At 42.3% G+C, this 26,954-nt stretch overlaps 2 protein-coding genes and 1 long non-coding RNA gene across 7 annotated transcripts; 2 read left to right on the forward strand and 1 right to left on the reverse strand.

Moving 5' to 3' along the window:
* The first annotated feature begins 6,009 nt into the window (after positions 1-6,009).
* Positions 6,010-8,384, forward strand: LOC147148113 (uncharacterized). Of its 2 annotated transcripts, none has more exons than XR_015086600.1 (4): positions 6,010-6,263; positions 7,821-7,935; positions 8,009-8,154; positions 8,260-8,384. It is a non-coding gene; the product is annotated as an uncharacterized LOC147148113 (long non-coding RNA). The 2 variants fall into 2 exon arrangements; XR_015086599.1 differs by lacking the exon at positions 6,010-6,263 and adding an exon at positions 6,792-6,844.
* Positions 8,385-15,450: 7,066 nt separating this feature from the next.
* Positions 15,451-21,119, forward strand: LOC147148114 (amidophosphoribosyltransferase-like). Of its 2 annotated transcripts, XM_086029109.1 has the most exons (6): positions 15,451-15,587; positions 15,673-15,828; positions 15,988-16,110; positions 16,185-16,406; positions 16,606-16,726; positions 16,800-21,119. In XM_086029109.1, the coding sequence occupies exons 2-6, from the start codon at positions 15,793-15,795 to the stop codon at positions 16,970-16,972; spliced, it is 675 nt and encodes a 224-aa protein (XP_085885235.1). In that variant the 5' UTR covers positions 15,451-15,587; positions 15,673-15,792; the 3' UTR covers positions 16,973-21,119. The 2 variants fall into 2 exon arrangements, with proteins under 2 accessions (XP_085885235.1, XP_085885236.1); XM_086029110.1 differs by lacking the exon at positions 15,988-16,110.
* On the reverse strand, positions 17,322-25,659 carry LOC147148115 (uncharacterized). 3 transcript variants are annotated; one of them, XM_086029107.1, is made up of 7 exons: positions 25,518-25,659; positions 24,535-24,598; positions 24,398-24,453; positions 23,584-23,617; positions 23,109-23,134; positions 21,961-22,042; positions 17,322-19,967 (listed from the first exon to the last, which is right to left on the reverse strand). In XM_086029107.1, the coding sequence occupies exons 1-7, from the start codon at positions 25,548-25,550 to the stop codon at positions 17,875-17,877; spliced, it is 2,388 nt and encodes a 795-aa protein (XP_085885233.1). In that variant the 5' UTR covers positions 25,551-25,659; the 3' UTR covers positions 17,322-17,874. The 3 variants fall into 3 exon arrangements, with proteins under 3 accessions (XP_085885233.1, XP_085885232.1, XP_085885234.1); XM_086029106.1 differs by lacking the exon at positions 25,518-25,659 and adding an exon at positions 24,728-24,903; XM_086029108.1 differs by lacking the exons at positions 21,961-22,042; positions 23,109-23,134; positions 23,584-23,617; ... (1 more) ...; positions 24,535-24,598; positions 25,518-25,659 and adding an exon at positions 21,253-21,403.
* Between the last annotated feature and the right edge of the window lie 1,295 nt (positions 25,660-26,954).

Consider the following 26,954-nt stretch of genomic DNA (forward strand, 5'->3'; position numbering starts at 1 on the left):
CTTATGTCATCGATTTTACTTCTGAAGTGGTCTGCAAAGTCTTCACAAAGAACGTCTTTTGGTCTCTGTGGGGACTTGTTAAAATCAGAGCTAGTTAAAAGTTCAAAGGTGGAGAAGAGAAATCTGATAGTTGTTTTTATTAACTTTAATGAGGTTGGAGAAATAGGAAGGTCTTGCCTGTTTGACTGTTTTATTGTTGGATCTTAGTTCACATAATATTTCGTAGTGTACTGTAAGTTTACTTTTTCTACACCTCCTCTCTGCACTCCTGCATTTTCTTTTTGATATTCTGATTGACTTATTTCTCCAAGGGGGAGAAATATCCCCCAAATAAAAATCTTTGATTTTGTCGTTCTTATTAAAAGTGGAGCTACTGAGTCCAAGGATGATTTCAAATTCTGGTTAAAATTGTCAGCAATAAAATCACAGAGTGCAGGGAAAGTGTCGGCAGGAGTGCTCTTTAAAATCTCGATAAAATTTGCAGCCACCTCAGAGGATAGGAAACGTTTCCTCACTGTTCTCACCGGGGATGCTAAATGGTTAAAACCGGCAATGTTAAAATACACACAGTAATGGTCTGACACAGCCAGGTCAACAACAGAGGATACACCAGCTCACAGGCCATAGGTTATGACCAAATCCGGGGTGTGTCCTCTGTTGTGAGTCGGCTGTGAGACATGCTGTTTAAAATCCATGCTGTTTAGAAGGTTTAAAAATTCTCTGGACAGCGGGTCCAAGATATCATCAACGTGTACAATAAAATCGCCGGTTATTAAAATTCAGTTTTAAGTAGAATATAAAATGGATAAGAATTATGAAAACTTTCATAAAAAAGGGGGAGTGATGGGGAGGTCTGTAAACAGTGATACAGATAATAGGGGGACTGCTAAAAACAAAGGCATGATGTTCAAATGATAAATAACTGCTAAAAATGATCACCTTTTGATGCAGTCCCACCTCCTCTTTTTTCGTCCCTGGTAGAAAATAAAAAGTTAAAATTCGGTGGGCAAGCCTTCGGTGAGAGCAACTGGGGCATCTGTACCAAGCCACATCTCAGATAAAAGAATACCCATGTAAATTATTGTATAAAATCAGGTCGTTAATGATAAAAGTTTTGTTTAAAAGGGAGCGCAGGTTCAGCACGGCCAGGTTCATTTTTGTGATGGACGTGCACTCACGGTGGCACGGATGAGAATTGCTAAAATAAACGAGATTTCCATGATTAAGACGACGTTGTTTGTGTGTGCGAGGGAAGCGTCTGCCAGTGATGGTTGAATGGAGAACCTGACCGGTGGTGGTGATGATAATGGGGGCCTGCAGGGAGAGCCAGTGAGGAAGGTGGTGCTGCGAGCAGCTGAAATTGGCCTGTAAGCGGGTGTAGTGAGATTGTCATTGCAGTGTGAAGAAGCATGAACACGTGCTGGGTAGTTATTAAACAAGAGTGAGCTGGCAGTGGAGTTAGTAATAGGGGTGGGCTATACTGGGAATTTTGGTATCGATCCGATGCCAAGTAAATACAGGGTAGTATCGGCCAATACCGAACCGATACCGATACTTTTTGCTTGGAAATGTTATGATCCCCGTTGAGTTTGTATATTATATATATATATATATATATATATATATATATATATATATATATATATATATATATATATATATATATATATATATATATATATGTATATATATGTATGCATATATATGTATATATATGTATGCATATATATGTATATATATGTGTTTTATTTTTTTTTAAATAACTACAATGTAAACTTTAACAGTATCAAAAATTAAAATACTTCTACTACAACAACTGTATCAGAACAAAAGTCAAGAGAGTCAAACCAAAAAAAGCAGCAATCACACTTGGTACTGTCCTTTTCTGTTGTTGTAAAAAAAGTCCACACCGCGCTAGCCTCCGCTTCTTGTTTGGCTCTGCCATTGCTTTAGGTTCCGGCCGCTCTCTCACTCTCCCGTCGCCCTCTCTGCCAGGGAGGGGCGAAAAGTGTGCCTGAGAGAGAGTAGCAGCTATTTGCGCAGAGAAGCGGCGCTTTGAGGAAATTGGTGGATGAGCGAAGTATCGATACCAGGACAATAGTATTGATCCGATCCAAGAACTTGCTTTGTATCGATAATATCGATATTTGGATCGATTCGCCCACCCCTAGTTAATAACAGTATGGTGGATATTAGCTGCTAAAATAGAGCTGCCTAAAGAGTTCGGATGAACACCGTCTGGCTGGTAGAAAGACTGACGATTCCAGAACAGGTTAAAATTGTCAATAAAAGCTGAGTCAAGGTGGTCACAAGTGCGTAGTAGCCATGTGTTAAGGCTTAAAAGGCGGCTGAAGCGCTCGACCCTGTGCGACAGCGTCGGCAAAATACCGCTCACCCAAACCGACAGACCACAGGTGTTTAGCAGAGCAAAGAGGGCATGTAAGTCTCTCTTTGTCTGTTCTGACTGTCGAAATACAGTCTCGTTAGTCCCCACGTAAAAAAAATGAGCTGGGTTAGGGAGGATGGAAGAGAGTCAAGAACAGTGGCCAGGATGTCAAATATGTCCATGACTTTGGCTCCGGGAAATCAGCGGGTGATACTGCCGGGATAGTGAGTGCTTCTAATGGTGCTGTGGCCGACTATAACGGTGGTTGATGGGTGATGTGAAGGATACGCCAGGGGACTCACCGTCGGGGTATATTATTGCTGTCTTGGTATGCTACGTTCACTCCAAAAGCGGATGATGTGTTTCTGGCGGCGCGTTTGTGTTGGAGTCAATGTAGTTTGCGCAGGCGGGCACGGTTGGAACAGAAAAAAAAATTTTTTTTTGAAAAGATGACAAGTAAATGGTACATTTTTTAGAAAAAATAAATAAAAGCGAACCATTCGGGTGATATTCTAAGAAATTACAGCAGAATAAAAATACACTAACAATAAACGGGGCAGTATCGCTCATAAAAAAAAACATCAAATTTACAGAAAATAAGAACAAAACAATAGTCTTAACAAACCCTGGGTTACATATACAAAAGCCACATCCGGAAATAGTGTAAAAGGTAGTCCTCAACTGAGCTCATGCACTGTATGTGAAGACGACGAACATGCAGGGAGGCTGTTTACCTGCAGAGTCTTCAAAAGGCTCCCTTTGACAGGGAAGCAGGCTCAGCCCAGAAAAGCAGGAGTATGCTTCAAGTGCTTTCCATGGCGAAGATGGCATTTGCACCCAAAAATATCTGTGGTCAAAGGATAAATGTAAGAAAGAAGGTTTCTCAGACCACAGATACTTACTATGTCCCAAGCCACAGACCAAGAGAGAAAGCAAGAGCAGAGAACAGAGTGAATCAAAAATGGGAAGACGGGGAGTCGCACTGACCGACAAACAAGAGGAGTTCCTTGCAAAACTCAAACTGACTCCAGAGTTGAATGCTGAGTTCAAGGAGGCATTTTCAAACAAGGTCTCAACAAAAGTTTCTAGTAGCACTACTCTGTCATAATGTTGCTACTAGAAGTGACAACAAACTCAGGCCAGGTAGTTGGTACAATGATTGACCTTGATTCTGATACCAACTATGTCTCCTATGATGCTGCTAAACGTCTCAAACTAAATGAGGATATTAAATTTATCGTACAGGGAGTTGGAGGGATGGAGAAGACTGTCCTTACCGAAAGTTATACTCTCCGACTTCGAGTAAGAACTCCAAAGGGGACTGTAACTGAGCACAAAATTCTCTGTTATGGTTTACAGAATATCGCAAGAGTCAACCACGCGGTAACACCAAAGATTCTTCCCGACTGTTGCACAGAAGGAATTAGTCCGCCCCAAACCGATTAACCTATTGGTTAGTCACAAGGAAGTTCGCCTGGTCCCATAGCCAACCATTGTAGTGGGAGACCTCGTCCTTTCGGATGGTCCCCTGGGAAAGACTGTCGGTGGAACCCATCCTGATCTCTTTGAAGAGGTCAATGTAGCAGTGCACAAGTCTGACATCCACTATGCACGGTCAATGAGAACACCTTCAAAAGAATACAAAGGGATTCTTGTTGACCCGGCCGGACTTAGTGAAGTCAGCCTAGGAGGGGAAACTATCCTCAGAGTTACGGCAGCTACTAACAAAGAAATCGTAGAATGGTTCGAGTGGGACAGCGATCGCTGCCTGTGATCCCCAATGTGGTGGCTGTAAATAAGGTAGATGCCCCCCTGGAGATAAAAAAATGACCCTGGGAGAAAAGAGAGACTTGGAGAAAATTAAGAAATGCCTCACCTATGTGTAATCCGATAAACATAGTGAATCCCCTCATTGGGACGCATCTTACCCATGGAAAGCAGACCCTGCAATGCTACCAGACAACCAACATGCAGTAGAGGCAACCTTTCAAAACATGGAGAAACGCCTCGAGAAGGAACCGGAGTGGAAGACGGCATACAGTGAACAAATCCATGATATGATCTCCAGAGGAGCTGCTATTAAACTCAACAAAGGTGAGATTGACAACTGGAAAGGGCCAAAGTGGTATATAAACCATTTAGTTGCTCCAAATCCTCACTCCACTACAACTCCCGTGAGAATTGTTTGGAACAGTAGCCAAGAATTCTTGGGAGTGCGTTTAAATGACCTTCTACACAAGGGTCCGGCTGTCTTAAATCAGATCAGAGGTGTGCTTTTGAGATTCAGTACTGGATTGCATGCAGCCCTGGGCGATGTGAAAAAAATGTACAACTCAGAAGTGCACGTCCATCGTTTCCTCTGGAGAGACAACCCAGAAGATGAAATTGAGGTCTTCGCAGTTGTCAGAGTTAACGGGTGATAAACCCGCCGGTTGTATTAATCAGGTTGCAATGAGAGAAACAGCCAACCTGCCCCAGTTTGCAGCTATGGTTGAGAGCGCAGAGTTTTGGTAGAAGACAGTTATGTGGACGACATCTTAACATCACATAACAACATCAAGTCACTGGAGAGGATCACCAAAGGAGTTGAAAAGATCTTCAAAGCCGGAGGCGTGGTGGTCAAAGATAGAAACAATGGACTTTTACTTTGTGGTGCTAGAGTCCAATCTTGGACTGAAGATGGCACAGCTGTCCCGTTAATTCCGTTCAAGTCATGGCTGGCGACCTTGCTTGCTCAAGAAGCTCATGAGTCAAATCATAAAGGTGTTGCTGCTACACTGCTGCATACTAGAAGAAAGGCCTGGGTGGGACAGGGTCGTAGGGTTTTCAAGAAGGTGATCAATGATTGCGTCACTTGCAAGAAGCAAAGAGCTCGACTGTGCCAGCAAGTGATGAGTGCACTTCCTCAGGAGCGCACCAATAGAGCGAACCTTTTTGAATATAATACGCTGGACCTCTTTGGCCCCTTTGAAGTGCGAGATACCGTCAAGAAGAGATCCAAGAAAAAGGTCTGGGGAATCGTATATTGTTGCATGGTTTCCAGAGCTGTCCATGTAGATCTTGTCGATGACCAGTCTTCTGAGAGTTTTCTTTAAGCATATTCCCGGTTCACTGCTCTGAGGGGGCACCCCAAAAAGTTATGGTCTGATAGAGGCACGAACTTCTTGGGTGCCAGACCTGCTCTCAGAGAGCTATATCGTCACCTGGCCTGTTTTCTCAGAGCACCAGTTGAAGACACGGCTGCCAAAAATGGAACAGAGTGGCAGTGGGATTTCCACTCTGCAGACTCCCCGCATAGGAATGGCGCAGCAGAGGCAGCTGTTAAGCTCATTAAGAGAGCTCTTAACTCCCTTGGCTGGTTGCTATATCTGGGGGGTGTTCCAGACCCTTTTATACTCGGCAGCCAATTTGACCAATGAGCGACCTATCGATGCCAGAGCACAAGAGCAAGAGGACGTAGTGGAGTACATAACCACCAACTCTCTTATTCTTGACCGTACTGGACAGGGAGGAGACATGCATGGGATCGACATAGAAACTAGCTCCTGGCGGAGGCTGAGGGCTGTCCAAACTGGAATTGACAAATTCTGGGCAAAGTGGAGTGAACTTGCAGGACCAAATTTGTTCATCCGACACAAGTGGCACAGAACGGAGAGGAACATCAAGGTTGGAGACATAGTCTGATCGCGGACTAAAACGCCCTGAGAGGACAATTCCGGCTCGGACGAGTTGTCACGAGCTATTCAGACAAGAAAGGAGTTGTCCGGGATGCGGACATTAAGACTTGTGTGGGCCTTCCTGCTGCCCTTGCATCCAACGCCCAGAGAGAGGAATCTTCCATACCTTCGACCATCATTGTTCGCAGGGATGTGCGGAGGTTGGTGATTTTGCTTCCTATTGAGGACCAACAAAAGGTCCAAAAGACCAATAGGAGGTAAGATAAGTCCTCACCATGGGTACCCAAAGACTTTGTGACTTTCTGAAATCTTCGATTTAGTTAGTGGGTAACCCTGGGAGGCAACTGAGTGTTTCAAGGGCAAACCTACACTCAGTAGGAGGAAAGGTGGTGGAGCCTACCTCCTTAGGTTAGCTCTTCACGATTCACAATGAAGTTTGGAATACAATTGAGACTTACTGATTTTAGTTACCATTATATATATTGTGCCCTCCTTGGATCATTGATCAGTCGGCAAATGAGGGAGGTGTTAAGACTTTTGAATTAACAGACAGATTTATTAAGCTGTTGGCCGATACATTGATATATGATATTGAGGTAAATGTGAAACAATGATGTCTTAGTTTCTCATGCTTACACTTCATTTATTTATTATTCCTTTTTTATTCGGGTCTGTGAATGTCCGCGGCGTTGTGTACGCATGCGCAGTGTAAAGGCTACAAATACCAGCTGACTGTCATTTGTCATATCTCAACCGTCAATCAGGAGCACACGCCCCATTGGTATGTGGTCATCTACTAACACAGATTCTCATGCCATTTTTGTTATTTATATACCTTTCATTAGCGTCTATTATTATGTGTCCGCACCAGCACTCAAAACTAATTGAGATTAAACGTGGAGTTTATGTAGTTTGCAAGTCGCGGACGCTCGAGCACGGAGACTCATCGAGGCGCACGCGATCGATCGTGGCAATATGAGTAACTGATATTTTATTTTTGGACTGTGGTGTATTGGACGTTGTAACTGCTACATCAACTGCAGTGTCTTTGTTGAAGTCTGTGTGGAAGCGATTTTGTGGGCAGCGCATTTTTTTGGTTACCGGTGACTGGCAGCGGGGATAGGATGTGCGCATGAACCAGTGGCGCTACGCACTATGGGTAATGTAGTTAATCGTAGTTGGTAATGATTATTTTGAACACGTTTTGTGATTAAAATAAAATTAAACAGTTTGTTGAAATAAAGACGATATGTTACACATTTTTAACACTTTTGACACTAGTTATAAATATCCACAACGTCCAATACACCACAGTGCAAAACTAAAATATCAGTTACTCATATTGCCAAGATCGATCGCGTGCACCTCGATGCGTCTCAGTGCTCGAGCGTCTGCAACTCGCAAACTACATAAACTCCCTGTTTAATCTAAATTAGTTTTGAGTGCTGGTGCGGACACATAATAGACTCTAATGAAAGGTATATAAATTGTTGTTTCACATTTACCTCAATAGTATAGATCAATTTATCGGCCAACAGCTTAATAAATCTGTCCATTCATTCAAAGGTCTTAACAGTATATTTTACATTGAAAATGAATGGGCTTTGTCATCAAGTGCACACTCCTACTACAATCACTACAATCAATACAATGTTCAAGCATTCGGCGCGTTGCACTTGTGTGTACCTTATAGTTCTTGCTGAATTTGATGGTCTTTAGCGCAGGTAATAAACCAGCATGTTTATGCGCACGTGCAGGTGATGCGTCACAGCGTAGGCCTGTCCACTAGGTCGGACAGTGAGCTCATCACACAACTGGTGGCCTTTTCTCTGCCCCCGGAAAAGAGCTGGGCGCATCCAACTGGGTCGCCAGGTTTGTGTCCTCGTGTAAATATGTGATATTTATTCTGCCAGCGATTTGAAATAGTCTTCCAATCGTATTGTAGGATTAAAAATCTGATGACAGAGACGCCGACGTCGTACTCGCTGTTGGTGATGTTCAAAGACGTCATTTACGCCGTGCGGGACCCCTACGGGAACAGACCCCTCTGCATCGGACATGTGGTTCCCATCTCCAAATTGCACAACTCGGGTAAATTGATGCCGCGATACGGATAAGTAATAAGCGCGACCTCCTCAATGGACTTTTTTTAGTGGTCGTCTGATGATCATCTTGACTGGCTGTCTTGGTTGTCAGGGGGCGGGGAGTCCGAGACTGTGGTCAAGCCAGCCTCTACTCGAAAAAATGAAGTCAAGCCAGCCGCCCACAATTTCCTTTGTATCAGGCTTTACGGTAATAGGTCGCTGACGAGCGGCGAAAGCCACCATTCAGAATAAAAGCACAACATTATGCAGAACTGGACGCCAATGCTTCGGGTTAGAAATACACATTGTAACGAATTGGGTTATCTGTGTTGTGGTCGAATTAGTGTTTTGCCGAGCGAGTTGTTGTTTCAGAGGCTAATGAATGCATCGCGCGGCACGTTATATGGAAGCGGGTGCGGGCGAGAGAGGAGAAGCGGAGGACGAAGGAGAGGGAGCCGTGACACTTTTTTAACTTAACTGTTCTGGCGTCGGCTGCGGCCCACAGTAGCCGATTGGACTAATAAAATGCGTTAATTATACTACGTCTGATGGCGTGTTCTTGGAAGACGCTACAATATATTAAATGAGCTCTCTGTTATAACGCAGCTAGTCAACTTCTGAGAGAATGCAGAATGGTTCATTTGAATCTTGAGATGCATTGAAAAATAAATAAAAAATAAATGAATAAATAAAAGAGTATTAATTTTGAAATATGGATATAGGTCTGAAAGTATCATTTGTTTTCATTTTTTATTCAAACTAATCCAATCGACATTGAAAAACAGTCCAGTCGTGAATGACACTAGACTCCCCAGGTGTCCACGAAAGGAAGTCCCATCCAAATTCGATGTTCCATTTCAAAATAAGTACCCTGAAATATGCACATTTCACTGTCATCAGGCCTGATTTTAAAAATTCATTAAAAATATTCCTTCAGCTATCATAATAACAGGCCAGTTATGGTGGACACTAGACGACCACAGCTGTCCACCAAAACAAGTCCCATCCAAATCTGATGTGGCATTTCAAACTAAAAGTCCCCTTAAATATGCATATGCACTGTCATCAGACTTGATTAAAAAAAATCATTAGAAAATATCCTTTAGCTATCATGATACCAGACCACTTCTGGAGGACACTGGACAGCCCGAGCTGTCCACCAAAAGTGGTCCCATCCAAATCTGTGGCATTTCAAAGTAAAAGTCCTCTGAAATATGCACGTTTCACTGTCATCAGGCCTGATTTTAAAAAAAATCATTAAAAATGATTTTTAGCTATCATGATACCAGTTCTGTATGACACTAGACCACCCCGGCTGTCACCAAAACAAGTCCCATCCAAATCTGATGTGGCATTTCAAAATAAAAGTCCCTAGAAATATGCATGTTTCACTGTCACCAGACCTGATTTAAAAAAAAAATCATTAAAAAGATCCTTTAGCTATCGTGATACCAGACGGGTTCTGGATTACACTAGGCCACCGTCCACCAAAGCAAGTCCTATCCAAATATGCTGTGGAATTTCATAATAAAAGTCGCCTGAAATATGCACATTTCACTGTCATCAGGCCTGATTTAAAACAAATAATTGAAAATGATCCTTTATCTATCCTGATACCAGACGAGTACCGTATGACACTAGACCATCCCGGCTGTCACCAAAACAAGTCCCATCCAAATCTGATGTGGCATTTCAAAATAAAAGTCGTCTGAAATATGCACATTTCACTGTCATCAAGCCTGATTTTAAAATTTCATCAAAAAAGATCCTTAAGCTATTGTGATACCAGACCAGTTCTGGAGGACACTGGACCACCCCAGCTGTCCACCAAAACAAGTCCCATCCAAATCTGATGTAGCAATTCAAAATAAAAGTCGCCTGAATTATGCTCATTTCACTGCGATCAGGCCTGAATTTCAAACTTCGATAAAAATTGTCCTTTAGCTGTCATGATACCAGACCAAATCTGCAGGACATGAGACTACCCCGGGTGTCCACCAAACAGGTCCCATCCAAATCTGATGTGGCATTTTAAAATAAAAGTCGCCTGAAATATGCATATTTCACTGTCATCAGTCCTGATTTTCAAACTTCATTAAAAATGATCCTTTTAGGTATCCTGATACCGGACCAGTTCTCATGGACATTAGGCAACCCCGGCTGTCACCAAAAACAAGTCCCATCCAAAGCTGATGTGGCATTTCAAAATAAAAGTCCCCTGAAATATGCATATTTCACCGTCGCCCGGCCTGATTTTAAAAAATTCATTAAAAATCATCTTTTAGCTATCGTGATACCAGACCAGTTCTGGAGAACACTAGACCACCCCAGCTGTCCACCAAACAGGTCCATCTAAATCTGATGTGGCGTTTCAAAATAAAAGAACACTGAACTATGCATCTGTCGCTATCGTCAGACCTGATTTTAAAATTTCGTTAAAAAATATTGTCTAGCTATCGTGATACCAGAGCAGTTTTGCAGGACATAAGACGACCACAGCTGTCCACCAAAACAAGTCCCATCAAAATCTGATGTGGCATTTCAAAATAAAAGCCCCTTGAACTATGCACATTTCACTGCCATCAGGCCTTATTTTAAAACTTCATAAAAAATTATCCTTTAGCTGTCGTGATACGAGACCAGTTCTAGAGGACACAAGACTACCCCGGGTGTCCACCAAACAGATCTCCATCCAAATTTGATGTGGCATTTCAAAATAAAGATCGCCTGATATATGCATATTTCACTGTCGTCAGGCCTGATTTTAAAATTTCATTGAAAAATATCCTTCAGCTATCGTGATACCAGACCAGTTATGGAGGACATGACCACCCCGGCTGTCACCAAAACAAGTCCAATCCAAATCTGCTGTGGTATTTCAAAGTAAAATTCCTCTGAAATATGCATATTTCACCGTCGGCTGGCCTGATTTTAAAATTTCATTAAAAATTATCCTTTAGCTATCATGATACCAGACCAGTTCTGGGGGACACTAGTCGACCACAGCTGTTCACCAAAACAAGTCCTCTTGAAATCTGATGTGGCACTTCAAAATAAAAGCCCCTTGAACTATGCACATTTCACTGCCATCAGGCCTGATTTTAATAAGTGATTAAAAAAATTCCTTTAGCTATCGTGATACCAGACCAGTTCTGGAGGACACAAGACCACTCCAGCTGTCCGCCAAAACAGGTCCCATCCAAATCTGATGTGGATTTTCAAAATAAAATTCCCCTGAAATATGCATATTTCCCTGTCATTAGGCCTGATTTTAATAAATGATTAAAAATGTTCCTTTAGCTATCGTCATACCAGAGCCATTCTGTAGGACAGTATACCACCCCAGCTCTCCACCAAAACAGGTCCATCCAAATCTGATGTGGTATTTCAAAATAAAAGCCCCTTAAAGAACCCTGAACTATGCATCGTTCACTGTCGTCTGGCCTGATTTTAAAATTTCGTTAAAAAATATTGTCTAGCTATCGTGATACCAGAGCAGTTCTGCAGGACATGAGACGACCACAGCTGTCCACCAAAACAAGTCCCATCAAAATCTGATGTGGCATTTCAAAATAAAAGCCCCTTGAACTATGCACATTTCACTGCCATCAGGCCTTCTTTTAAAACTTAAAATAAAAATTATCCTTTAGCTATCATGATACCAGACCAAATCTGCAGGACACGAGACTACCCCGGGTGTCAACCAAACATTTTAAATAATACAATACAATACAATTTTATTTATATAGCGCATTTCATAACAGCTAGGGCTGTAACAAAGCACTTGACATACAAACAACAAAATAGCCATAATACAACAAAATGGAATCAATAAATTTACATAAAACACTATATACAATAGACACTTGAAAAGAGCCAAAAATGAAAGATTGAATCAAAAGCCAGAGAATAGAAATGTGTCTTCAACCGGGCTTTAAAAATGGACAGTGAGGGGCTTGCCTAACAACCAATGTGAGGTCATATCAAAGGGAAGGACCAGCAGCCGAAAAGGCTCGATCCCCTCTGAGGCTCCACTTGGTCCTTGGCACCTCGAGCAGTGCCTGGTCCACAGACCCGAGGCTGCGGGAAGGTGCGTAGGAGTGGAGGAGCTCAGAGAAGTACGACAGGGCGGGGCCATTTAATGATTTATAGACGGATAGGAAAATCTTAAATTGAACCCTAAAATGCACTGGGAGCCAGTGAAGGGAGGCCAGAATTGTAGTTATGTGCTCGATCTTCCGAGTTCCAGTTAGTAGACGGGCAGCAGCATTTTGGATCAACTGGAGACGTTTGAGAGAGGACTGACTGACTCCAAAACTTCTGTCGACTGAAAATGACATCACAACTGCTCAGGGCTCAGATAACGACCAATTACGGCTCAGCTTCATAACACAGGTCAGCTGTGAGAAAGGAGTAGATTTTTCTGCTTAACTCAAATTTCACAAACGAAATATTAATCAGAATGCCTTGTTTCAACAAGTCAATCAATCAATCAATCAATCACATTTTATTTATATAGCACTTTTCATACATAAAAATGCAACTCAAATTGCTGTAAAACATTCAAAGCAAAACATTAAAAAAATATATATAACAAAAAATAAATAGATAATAAAAAATAAAAAAAATCCGTTCATGCCCTCCCTCCCAACAAACCCAAGACAGATATCCATTAGTACATCAGCAATCATTCACACACACCCATACAAAGTGCACAACCTGATAAAATGTGTTAAAAAGACATGACAAGGCACAGAGAAACCATGAGGAAAGGGTACCCAAGGGGAGCTCTCCGCGCTGAGGGGAATGACTGCACACGGCCACAGGGGCGCCACCACCATAGAGGCCCCAGCCCGGATTAGACAGGCGGACCCCACACAAAGTGTAGAGGCCGCCGGCCACCCAGACCCAAGGAGTCCCCGCGATGACAGCCCCCGCGGGAAGGGCAGCCACCCCTCCCTCAAAGCGGAGGCCCCTCCATGAGGAAACACTGGAGCTAAATGCTGACAACGGCAGAGAGCAACAAAACTAAAAGACAGAACAGTAGTATAGTCTAAGAACTAAAATCAGTAAAATAAGATAAAAAATAATCTTCAATCAAAAGAAACGATAAATTATTTAAAAATTGTTAAAAGCCAAACTAAAAAGGTGCGTCTTGAGCTTCCTCTTAAAAATATCAACAGTCTCTGCAGACCTGACGTCCTCTGGCAAGCTATTCCAAAGGTGAGGACCAAAATGGCTGAATGCAGCCTCGCCATGCATTTTGGTCCTCACCCTTGGAATAAATAAAAGATTTAGATGGGACTTGTTTTGGTGACAGCCGTGGTGGTCCAGTGTCCTCCAGAACTCGTCTGGTATCACGATAGCTAAAGGATATTTTTTTATGAAGTTTTAAAATCAGGCCTGATGACAGTGAAATGTTCATATTTCAGGCGTCTTTTATTTTGAAATGCCACGTCAGATTAGGATGGGACCTTTTTGGTGAACATCTGGGGTGGTCTAGTGCCCTCCAGAACTGGTCTGGTATCACGATAGCTAAAGGATATTTTTTAATGATTTTTTTTTTTTTTAAATCAGGGGTGACGACAGTGAAATGTGCATATTTCAGGCGACTTTTATTTTGAAATGCCACATCAGATTTGAAAGGGACCTGTTTGGTGGACAGCTGGGGTGGTCCAGTGTCCTCCAGAACTAGTCTGGTATCATGATAGCTAAAGGATATTTTTCAATGAAGTTTTAAAATCAGGTCTGATGACAGTGAAATGTGCATACTTCAGGCGACTTTTATTTTGAAATTCCACATCAGATGTGGATGGGACCTGTTTGGTCAGCAGCTAGGGTGGTTTAGTGTCCTCCAGAACTGGTCTGGTATCATGTCATGTCATGTCATCTTCCAAACCGCTTATCCTATACAGGGTCGCGGGGAATTGCTGGAGCCTATCCCAGCCGTCAATGGGCGAAGGCAGACTACACCCCGAACTGGTCGCCAGCCAGTCGCAGGGCACACATAGACACTGTCACTGAGCGGGAATCGATCCCACGCTGCCCGCACACAACTCAGGCGTGTGTACCACTACACTATCAGTGGACTGGTCTGGTATCATGATAGCTAAATGAATTTTTTTAATCATTTATTAAAATCAGGCCTGACGACAGTGAAATATGCACATTTCAGGGGACTTTTATTCTGAAATGCCACGTCAGATTTGGATGGGACTTGTTTTGGTGACAGCCGGGATGGTGTAGTGCCCTCCAGAATTGGTCTGGTATCACGATAGCTAAAGGATATTTTTTAATGAAGATTTAAAAGCAAGGCCTGATGACTTTGAAATGTGCATATTTCAGGCGACTTTTATTTTGAAATGCCACATCAGATTTGGATGGGGCTTGTTTTGGTGACAGCCGGGGTGGTCTAGTGTCCTCCTGAACCGGTCTGGTATCACGATAGCTAAAGGATATTTTTTAATGAAGTTTTAAAAGCAAGGCTTGATGACTTTGAAATGTGCATATTTCAGGCGACTTTTATTTTGAAATGCCACATCAGATTTGGATGGGACCACTTTTGGTGGACAGCTCGGCTTGTCCAGTGTCCTCCAGAATTGGTCTGGGAATATCTAAAGGATATTTTTTGTATGAGGTTTTAAAATCAGGCCTAATGACAGTGAAATGTGCATATTTCAGAGGACTTTTATTTTGAAATAGAACATCAGATTTGGATTGGACTTCCTTTAGTGGACAGTTGTGGGGGATAGTGTCATTCACAACTGGGCTTTTTTTCAATGTCAATTGGATTAGTTTGAATAAAAAATTAATGCAAATTATACTTGCAGACATATATCCACATTTCAAATACACTGTTTTTCAATGCATCACAAGATTCAAATGAACCATTCTACATTCTCGCAGAAATAGACTAGCTGCGCAACAGCGAATTTATTTAATTTATAGTAGCGTCTTCCAAGAACAAGTCGTCAGACGTAGTATAATTAATGCATTTTATTAGTCCAACCGGCTACTGTTGGCCCTAGCCGACGCCAGTACAGTACAACTGTTAAGTTCAAAAAGTGTCACGGCTCCCTCTCCTTCGTCCTCTGCTTCTCCTCTCTCGCCCCCTCCCATATAGCGAGCCGCAAGATGCATTCATTAGCCTTGGAAACAACAATTTGCGCGGCAAAACACAAACAATTCGACCACAACACACATAACCAAATTTGTTACAATATTTATTATTTCTAACCTGAAGCATTGGCGTATCGTTCATCGTATTGGCATGCTTTTAATCTGAAGGGGGGTTTCGCCGCTAGGCGACCTATTACCGTAATGCCTGATACAAAGGAAATTAGGGGCAACATCTTTTCGAGTGGAGGCTGTCTTGACCGCAGTACACGGAGGGCTGGGTCGTGTCCTCGGAATCCTGCATTTCCAGTCCATCCGTGCCAAGTATGTTTTTCGTCTGTACCTATTTAAACTTCAGATGTATTCCCACTTTTGATCGCCCGCTTTCTCCGCCTCTCTCTTGACACAGGTATTACAGGGAGATCCTTCCGGTAGGGATTGTCCAGATATCCCGACACCGAGTTAAGTCTTTGAGTGTGGTACTACGTCGCGAGGGGGACCTCCCTGCCTTTTGCATACGTATTTGAATATGTTTACTTTGCCAGACCTGACTCAATTTTTGAAGGTTAGTATGTACACTCTGCTGGTTTTGTACCTTCTTAATTAAAATGGCGGACCTGCAAAATTGAGTAAAATGCCCACGTCTGTATGTTACGTACATTACGCCATTGTTTCTATTTCTAAATTTAAATAATACTAAAAAATAATACTTTTCTACAAACAGATGGTCTATACCGTCAGACATCAGTGCGGCCGACAATTGGCCATTGAGGCTCCGACAAACGCAGGCGTGGTCAGCACTGTACCAGAGTTGGCAACCCCTGCCACACTGGGTTATGCCCAGCAGGTCCGCCAGAAACCATATCTGCAACAAAACCTCCAAATTGTCCTCCTTGGTTCTAAACTGAGCTTTGTTGCTAGTCTGGCCTGCCCTACATTGAAGTTTTGTGCAAGAACCGCTACGTCGGGAGAACCTTCATCCAGCCCAACACCCGCCTGAGGCAGCTGGGCATCACCAAAAAGTTTGATGCCCTGACAGACAACTTTGCGGGAAAGCGGGTTGTGCTGATTGACGACTCCATCGTCAGGGTCAACACCATCCCGCCCATCATTGAACTACTGAAGGAGGCGGGCGCCACAGAGGTTTGTTCGACTGTTTTCTCCTGACCATAAAATTAAATCTAAGCTGTTTAAGGTTGTTAATTTTGACTCACAAGTGACCCAATTTATGACTTTTTGAGATACAAAATAGTCTGCAATTTTGGGGGTTTGACTTGCAAGCAAAATATACTGAAAACTTTAGCTGGAAATGACCAGTTTGACCATGAGCGACACTCCTCAGAGGTCCACGTCAGTGGCTTCTCCTCCCATCCAGTCCCCCTATTACATGGGCATCAACATTCCCAATAAAGAGGAACTCATTGCCAACAAGCCGGAGTTCCAGAACATCGCCGGCTACATCGGTAAGCACCGATAAGCCTACTTAGTGTTTTACTTCCGCTGACTATTGCGTTATGTTCAATGTGTTGCATTCAGGTGCCGACGGCGTGCAGTACCTGACCGTAGAAGGGCTGGTGACGGCGGTCCAGAAAGGAATCGCTTCCCTGCAAGGTGACAAAATGATCGACTCCACTTACAAGTCAGGTGGCGGCGTTGGGCACTGCACCGCATGTCTGACTGGAAAGTACCCAGTGAAACTGGAGTGGTAAACTGGCGAGATATGTCACATGCCATCCTCCATATAACAGTAAAAACATTGCCCTTGTTACGCAGCCGAGTGCTTCTACTGAACTCTAGTTAATCGAATGGGTTATGTAACGATACAATTAGAACACTTTAGTTTGCCCAATTTTATATGACCATACTTGTTGTTAAAAAAATGTGCGCACAAACCAGTGACCAAAGATGTTCCATTTTACAAGAACATTTGAGTTTTGTACTAAAGCGAGTGACTGTGTACAATGTCCCGGTGGTCGTGAAAATGCTGCATTAATGTTTTCATACACATAAAATACATGCAAGAAACTAAACACTGACTGAATTCACCAAGAAGCCCCAAACTTTTTTTTGTTTTATTGGAACTAACAACAACAAACATACACAAATGGTGAAAATACAGTGAACACGTATATTATATTTTTATGCAAAATGCAAATGAAAGCTGTGTGAATTAAAACACCTTTACAGCGGCCCAGCAGAGGCGGGTAAAAAACATTTTAGACAGCAACATCTGTTCTGATAGAGGTCTGGGGCAAGAAACAGTCACATTTTTTGTTCATGGGAGGGATGAGGAACAAAAAGTAATTAGCTGTGGGAATACCACAGAACACAATACACTCATGCCAATATCAACATCCTTAAACACACAGTTCAGTTACTTGAGTAACTTGTGACCATATTTGCCTCTCTTGAATCAGCGAAGGAAACCTTTAAAGCAATTCCCAGCTGTCTTAACTTGCTTAACATGCTTTCTTCAAAACACCCCAATGATTAAAAATTCCAACAGACTGAACCTGTCTGTCTTAACACAGTGGATGGTAAAGGATGTTTACCAAGTAGGGTTTCTTCCGGCAAGCCACGCGCCTGAATGGAATCTTCCAACAGAACGTGCTCAAAACGTGCTTTGCTTGAAGATACCCCACTGAGAAGCCTCGGCGTCAGGCAGACAGAGGCGACGTCTGAGCTTCTCGCTTCTGTGTTGCTTAGACTCTGGAGGGAAGGGGCTCCAGCGCTTGGAGTGGGACATGTCCTCTTGGTCCAACTCCCAGTGACGCTTCTTCAGCTTGAAGCGGTGCGGGGACAAAGCCAGTGCCGCCAGTGTTTGGGAAGAATGACGCCGGCTGGCCGCATTACACACAACGCACATTCGTCTGGGGGGCCCGTTGTAGTGTTTGCTAAGACACACAAACTTGTGGTAGTGCTTATTGTAATCGTCTTCCAGGTCTTGTTTGGAATATGTGACGCAGCCCGGTGCAAAGGAGGAGTCAGAAGAGAGGTGCCGCCGAAGCTTATTGTGGGCTTGTGTAGGGTAGCCCAAGCAGGACCTAGGGTGAAGCGCCTGGGGCTTAAGAGGCTTTCGTAGTGGGGAAGCCGAGGACCGGTAGCTAAGCACATGAGCAGAGTTGGGGCTCCTGGACAAGGCCTGATGAGATCTTCTAAGGCCTTCACTCTGCCTGACGGGAAAACCATAGACCTCAGGTCGCTCTTTAAATTCAGTGCTTCCAGAAGCAATGTCCGTAGAGGGGAAAAGACTTTTGGAACTTTGAGACACGTCCGAGGAGGGACAGGACGTCTGTAAAGAATTTAGGACCCACAAGGACAGCTGCTTCTGCTCATTGGCAGCAGAGAGAGCGAGCCTTTTAGACCTCAGTGAAAGGTCCAAGGAAGGACCGAAAGACCGCGACGGACTGAGGACCCACGAGGATGTCTGATGCTGTTCTTGAGCAGCAGCAAGGGCAAACCTTTTAGATCTCTGGGACAGGTCTGAGGATGGACCAGAAGGACTGAGAACCCACGACGATGGCTGTTGTCCAGTAGCAGTGTTGGAAAGCCTTTTGGCTTTCAGGGAATGGTCCGAGGAGGGACTGGAAGACTTTGAAGGACTGGAGTCCCATGAAGTCAGCTGCTCTCCGGCAGCAGCACTACAAAGCCCTTTGGACCTCAGGGACTGGTCCAAGGTGGGACCACAAGACCGCGAAGGACTGAGAACCCGCAACGATGGCTGCTCTCCGACATGAGCGCTAGAAAGCTTTTTGGCTCTCAGGGACTGGACTGAGGAGTGACTGGAAGACTTCGAAGGACTGAGGATGCCATGCCATGAGGATGGCTGCTCTATAGTAGCTTTGTGAGAGAGCCTTTCGGATCTTAAGGGAAGGTCAAAGGACATCCTCATAGAGGGATAAGAAGCCCGCGAAGGACTAGGCATGCCTGAGGACTGCTGATCTCTGGCAACAGAGAGAAAAAGCCTTCTGGAGCTTAAGGGTAGGTCCAAAGACGCTCCCGAAGAGGCACCAGAAGATCGTGAAGGACTGACGAAGCGCGAGGATGGGTCCTCTCCCATAAGCTTTCTGGATCTTTGCAACATGTCTAAGCATGCGTCAGAGGAGGAATGAGAAGACCATGAAGGACTGAGAATGCACACAGATGGCTTCCCTCCAGTAGCAGGGACAGAAAGCCTTCTGGAGTTTGAGGACAGTTCCGACAAAGTCCCGAAGGAGGCACTGGAAGGACTGAGGGCAAAAAAGGATGGCTGTTTTCCCACAGTGAAGGTGTCGTTAAGTTCAATCCTTTTAAATTTAGGAGATTCTGGGATACAAGACAAGTCCATGGCCAGATCGGTTTGCTCCCTCAACGGAGAGTACTGCCAAGTGGTACAATTGGATCCTGGATTCTTTGTCACTTTCTTGCTCGTGGTTTGTGTGTGTCTCGCGACCACCTTGTTGATACGTTTGCCTCTGCTCGACTGCCGTCGCCACTTATGGTACTTCTGGAGCACACGGTCCCCAGTCTTGGAAATGTGCCAACGGTGCCGCGCCCGCCCAATTCGATCGATCATGCCGGGGTAGAGTGCTGACAAAGTGCTGCCTTGACTTCTCAGGCTCATCTCCAGCTCCTCGTCTTGGTCCTCAGGGAGGACATCAGTTTCAGGGAAGTTCCACTGACTGCCGTCGGGCGAGCTCTGCCTGGAAAACAAATTTGACACTCCTGCAGTGGGGAGAAAAAAAATGGAGAAAAGGCCAAACTTTAAAAGGAGACATACTGATTTTTTTTTCAATACAATTTAAAACATTTCCCATGTGACTTAAAAACATACCTGTGACATACTTTTCTCAAAAAGCCCTAGCAATCTAAAAATCACAACACTTTTCACCCTTTCTCTAGTCTTCATTAGACATTTATTTCACACGGTTTGTGGAATGAAAAATTATAGTCATTATCTCTAAAATGTATATTTTTGGCTAATATTTTTGGGTGTCTGTAATGGATTAGTTGGATTTGCATAATTTCTAATAGAAAATATTGCTTGCACTGTACAAGCATTTAGCATGGGTGTCAAACCTTGCAAGAAATAAACTGTCACTAAATTTACAAAAGACTAAGATCGTGTTCTTTGGAAAACGTGATCTAAACATACTAACAAATTTTATGATCGATAATATAGAAATTGAAAGAGTTTATGAGCACACATTCTTGGGTGTAACTCTTGATCATACAATTTCTTAGAAACCACACATTAAAAAGATCAAAACGAAAACATCAAAGATCGTGGCCTTAATGAATGAATCAAATTATTATCCTGATAAGAAAGCTTTATATATAATTTATTGTACACTGATTTTACTCCACTTAACCTATTGTGTAGAGGCCTGGGGAAATTCATACAAGTGTAACACTGAACCATTATATGCAATTAAAAAAAAGCAATACGAATTATCAGCTCCGCAGTTTATTGGGATCATACAAATCCTCTTTTTCTAAAGCTAAATATTCTAAAATTTAAGGACCTTGTTGAATTTAAAACAAATCAGTTGATGTTCAAAATACATACAAATTTGCTTCCAGTTAATATCCCAAAAATGTTCAGCAAAAGAGAAGGAATCTACAATCTGAGGGAAAAAAATGAATTTAAAAAAAACGTATTCCCGAACCACTCTCAAAAGTATGTGTGTTGCAACCTGTGGTGTACATTTTTGGAATTGTCTTGGTGAAGAAATCAAAGCCGCCAGAAACATGGTGCAATTTAAAAAGCTTTATAAAAATCACCTTCTGCATAAATACGCAGAAGAAAAGCATTCATTCATTCATTCATTAGCCATACCGCTTATCCTCACAAGGGTCGCGGGCGTGCTGGAGCCTATCCCAGCTGTCTTTGGGCAGTAGGCGGGGGACACCCTGAATTGGTTGCCAGCCAATCGCAGGGCACACAAAGACAAACATCCACACTCACAATCACACCTAGGGGCAATTTTAGAGGGTCCAATCAACTTACCATGCATGTTTTTGGAATGTGGGAGGAAACCGGAGTACCCGGAGGAAACCCACGCAGGCACGGGGAGAACATGCAAACTCCACACAGGGAGGCCGGAGCCGGGATCGAACACACGACCTCTGAACTGTGAGGCGGACGTGCTAACCAGTCGACCACTGTGCCGCCGGAAGAAAAGCAATAAAATAAAAAAGGATCATACAAACTGCAGCTTGTAGCCAACCTGTTTTTACACTTTACCTTACTCCATCATCAATATCATTTATATGACCATGAATGGAAAAAAACAAAAAAAATGTCGCAATCAGTTTTTCAATTGTATTTTGTTATATAATTAATAATTATACAACCTGTTTTTGCAGTTGCCTTCTGTTATATCATTAATTAATAAATTGTATTATTTTTTCAATTATTATTGTAAACCATTGTTGGTAAATACAACACAGCATTGTATTTTATTTGGCGAATGAGGGGTAGGATATTTATAAGTTCTTTGAACTTCATCCTACTCATTTGAGTTTCAATTAAAATTTTATTTTGAAACATGTGAATTTTGTTTTAAACATGATATGAATGAATAAAGAAAAAAAACCAACTCATTTTTGGCCTTGAGTTTGACACCGTGATTAACAAGTCAACTTTACATATGTCCCCTTTAACCCTCCATCCCATCAAGTCACATTCTGTCAGGTTATAAACTACTGCTCTTACCTTCATCAGCATCATCATCAGCGGACATATGGCAAGAAACACGAGTCTCATCAGCTCCGGCATCTTGTTGCGTTCGGTCCAGCTTTTGAACATTTACAAAAAAAACTCATTCAGAATAAATGGCAACTGTGAACTAAATGACATGCATGGCCGACAGAACATTTTTCTAAGTGCCCCGTATCCACGTCCATCCTCTCATATTCCCGTTAAGATGCAATTTCTATAAGTATGTTTTTATTTTAATGCTAAGAGTGCATTATTAGTGTGCTGCTACCAATATTATACGTTTATTTGCCAACTCAGTTTGATGGTATGATGACTTTATCCATTGCGGTATATCACGCATATAACTTATTTTATACATTTATCTCCAAAATAGAATTTTATTATTCAGTCCATTATTTAATCCATTAGGTCTATTTTTCCTGTGAATATGAATGGTACTTTTACTCTGGATGGTTGTATTTGATGTTATTTTATCTTTAATGCATTTAATATTTCTCTTATTTTGAATAGGTAAACATTTTAGCATACATTTGTCAATATTGGCTGATATGAAATACTTACATCGTGATGACATTTTCAGTCGCATCTCCCAGCCCGATATTGCAACGTCATAGTGTCATGCTTAACTGTTAACCTGTATTTGGCACTTCAATTTATTTGTTATTATTGTTTGAACAAAGACTAAAACTCAGATTTCTCAGTTATATTTCACACTTGTGTTAATTACAAATAACTCCTAAATTCAGAATTAGTTTGTGTTTTATTTTAGACTTAAATTCTCTATTGCAGAATGACTGTTTTGCCTTTTGTCAGAAAAAAATGAAAGGTCTGTCATTGATTTAATATAAATTGTATGTATCAGAAGTACAAGTGGTACCGGTTACTTGGTATCGGAATTGGTAGCGGTCTGAAAAATGTGGGATCAAACATACCTAAATATAATAACAATAGCCCATCCATTCCCTATACCGCTTATCCTCACAAGGGTCGCGGGATAATAACAATATTATATAATATAAATATTAGCATGTCAAGAATGAGAGGTCAGCAGTGGTTTACATCGCCCGGAAGGTATCAACACTGCATATTTTCTTGCTTTGGCAAGTGGAAAAGCATCAACAGCAGGAAGCAAGTGGACTAACCTGTGAAGTACTGGAAAAAATGTGCGCTGTGGTGTTGGGCAAAAAAAGTAGTACTGATGAATACAACGTGTTTACAAATGTCATTAGCAGAGCTGGGCAGTCCGTCCCTGGGCCGGACCGGTCGGACGCTCCAGCCGGGCCGGCGCCCATTTTTTTGGGCGGAGGGTGGGGGGTGACAAATTTTAAAAAATGGCTGGACTAAGCATGGCCGTGAAGTGGATTTTAGTCCAGCCCACTAATCGGCCCTCATGCATGTGACGTGCTCGCGAGGTGGCCAAATTCCATCTCAGCCGACTCGGTGAAAGGCTTCTTTTTAGGCTTCTTTCAAAGCTGACAATGTTTTTTAATATGACCGGGGGGTCGCGGCCGAAAGGGTACCCAGGTCAGAGTGGAGAGTCGCGGCCGGACGGGCAAAAAGGGGTCAAGTGCCCAGCTCTGGTCATTAGATATCCCTTTACATGTAATTGATACTTACACTGTAATAGCTCATCTCTTGAATCCAGCAGGCTCTGAGGAGAGATTCAGTTTTAATATTTTTAGGACTACATTCACTTGTTTTGGCACATACACTAGTCACAGAAAGTTACCGGTAGTAATATTCTGCTTTCATGTGAAGTTTCAGGATGAACCTAAAATGCACTGACACCTTAAAAGGTAGACTTAATTTGACTTTCTCTGAACTTTTGAATGCACATGACCAACAGTTCAATGTTTCAGTCCATTCTGCAGTGCTTGCTGTTCTCTAACAATTGAACTTGATGGCAAAATTTACAACATATTTGAGCCATCAAAAACCCCAAAGACGTTCACTTCTGTGTCTTTCTGTAACTCATCCAGTCTCCGTTTAAACCTGCTGATGTCACTTTCATACAAGTGGCCACTTCCCTTGGGAATATCTTGTTTGAAGCCTCACAATGGCGAGGTCATGTTAATCAGTTGTTTAGTGTCATCTTGGTCTCATTTGATAAAAGAAAATGTGAGCAGCTTGAAGAGAAGGACTGTTTGAATACCAATTCTAAAAGAAGCAGGAAATTCACGGATCAAACATCTGTGGTGTTGTGTGCTTTGCTTTGAGAACACCAAATTGTGTAAAAGGCATTTGAACAGGGTACTGTTGGAAATGTTTATTCAAATGTTTTGAGAAGGTCAAATTACCTTGGATGATTAAAGTGCATTTTTCGGTTCATCAAGGAAAATAAACCCCAAAGTCCATTATCCCGAATCCCAAAACGAGAAATGTTATTTAAAGTCAAGGGGTTAGTAGGGAAAAGTGATACTATTTTTTGCACCTCTGATTCCATCGCCTTTAGCTGCTTTTTAGACAGCGTCATGTAGCGCACCAGGTCTTTAAAAAATAGACAAAACAAGTCAAAACATGATAACTCAAGAGCCTTGACATGAACATGAACAATAAACAACGACTTACTTTTTGTTCTGGTGTTATTGAGGTCCACTTCTATCGCCGTGACTTCATCGGGCAGGTTGGAATACTGTTTTGGTGGGAGGAATAAAAACGTTGATTTCAGAAGTTTGACATTTGATGGCAAGTACAATGCGCAAACTTAAAGCTCCAACGAATTATAGATCACGTCTCATCATCAACGATTTGGAACATGCACCTTTTGTATAATTCGATGCAGCGCCAATTTGTATTTGAGAGCGTTTGTGTTGAGTTCATGCTTCATATTTTCGTCCATTATAACTAATTAAAAGTGAGCACTGTAGAAGAAAAACAACGAGGAATGGGCGAAAGCGCTCTAAGTTCAAAACTTGCTGTTATCACTGGGCGCGCGGTGATTGGACGAGAGTATCTCTGGGTGCGTTCACTATATCCAGGAAAGTATATGCATTTTCAGAAATTATATAAAAACTGGATTAAACACACATTTAACCGCTACTTTTGTCTCTATAAACCATTTTTTGTAAGCAATAAATTAAATTAAATTGAAGGTTGACATTTTATTTTTGTAATTATTTCAAGATACGTTAGATTACTGACATTTACTATCGCATCGTGAGACTTGAACGCAACTACTTTTCATCAGTGTGGTTACGTTTAACGTCATGATCGCGCGACAATGTGATGGTGTGGTGCCGACGGATATCCATTCAGCCTTGAAATCATGTCGATATTAAATCAATACGAAAAAGGTATTTAGAAAGTTATTGTGACGCGTGGCAGCACGGAGTCCAGCGAAACTCTGCAGGGGCTCGTAGCAACTGCCGCATCGGTTCACTCCCAGCGTGTGGCTGTGACATTTGACGGCGGGTCCTCGCCGGACGGTCCTGTGTCACTGCTTTACAAGGACCCTGTCGAGCTTTTCATCGAACTCAGCCGCCTTCTGCAGCAACATTGCGGGCACAATAATGGCGTAATAGCACTGTACTGTAGCGACGATCTCTTCTTACCAGTGTGGATCCTTGGGCGACTTCATTAAACATGCCTTAACACTACAAATGTGAGTTGGTGGGTGCAATGCAATGTTTCTTTTTTTCTGGGAGCAGGATCCTGCAGACACCCGCTGCCTATGTGCCACTTGATCCAGGAGTTCCAGGACTTCGGTCTCCACCCGGGTCATAAGCAAGTGTCGCCTCAGGTTCTGTGCTGTGAAGAGCAACCTCCTGCAGCTTCGCTCATTTGACTTTTTTGGTCGTTTTAATCAAATTCATTATTTTTTGAATTTTTAAAATGTTCATTATTCCTTAGTCTACATGAATGTGTTTCAATTTAGCAAACATGTCAATTAAATCAGTCAATGCTGTTTCAATTTTAAAACATTCATTAAAAGTAGTTTAATTAATGGATTTTGGGGGGAATGTAGTTAATTTTTAGTCATTTTTTAGTTAACTTAGTTTAACCTACAAAAAATAATGTAAATTTAGTGAAAACGTTAGTTGATATTGGAAAATAATTGAAAAATAATTTCCTTTTTTATTATTTAGATTAAGGCTTTTTCATTTTGAAATTGTATTTGAAAATAGTTGTATCGTCATAAATACTCTACATTAATTAAATGCGATTAATGAAATCTAAGTACTGTACTGTAAATACCAAAAAATATATACTACAGTAGTAGTTGAATGCATAACAAACTCAAGTAGTATGTTGAAAATGTTACTTGAAAATGTGAAGACATAAATTAAAATTGTAATTCTAATTCTGATTTGTAGCTCATAAAATTTGGGGAAAAAAAGACAATTTTTATCTCCATAAAAGTAATATTTAACGAGAACTTTCATGTTTTCAAGTTCTAAAAACTAAATTATGTCTTCGAATTGTTATTTCTTTTCACACCAAATGTATTAATTTAGTTGATGGAGAAACAATTTGTGTTTTAGTTAAAATAGCCCATCAGGTGTTTGTTTTTGGTGAGTTGTTGCGATGTCCTGTTCCTGGCGTCTCCGTTGGCCTTCGACCCGTCAGTGGTGGACCTTTTTCCTGGCCTTGTCGTCCGGTGCTCGGCTCCTCGTTCCGGCCGTACGCAAGAAAATTCCCAAGTGGCTGTGTCAGCTTCTCTTCCGCCGTCACAGGACGACGCTCATGCAGGTCAGCCTGCTGCCTTCATACGCGGCTTGCTTTTCTCATGCTCCCCACACGCTATTGGTGGAGCTAATTCCTTATTGTCACATTTGAGGTTTATGTGGCCTTTTGTTTCATTCCTTGCTTCCACTCTTGCCTTCCCTCCTACATTCCTTTCTGCCTTCCTTCCGTCATTCCTTCGTTCTTTGCCTCCTTTCCTCCGCAGACCTGCTTACATGTCTTCCTTCCAAACCTCCCTCACCCTTCTACCTTCCTTCCATCCTTCCTGCCTTCCTAACTTCCTATCTTTCATACCTCCTCCTTTC

The sequence above is a fragment of the Filicampus tigris genome, chromosome 4 (genome assembly GCF_054856515.1).
Source record: "Filicampus tigris isolate MCC_2025a chromosome 4, RoL_Ftig_1.0, whole genome shotgun sequence".
In the NCBI taxonomy this organism is placed as follows: domain Eukaryota; kingdom Metazoa; phylum Chordata; class Actinopteri; order Syngnathiformes; family Syngnathidae; genus Filicampus; species Filicampus tigris.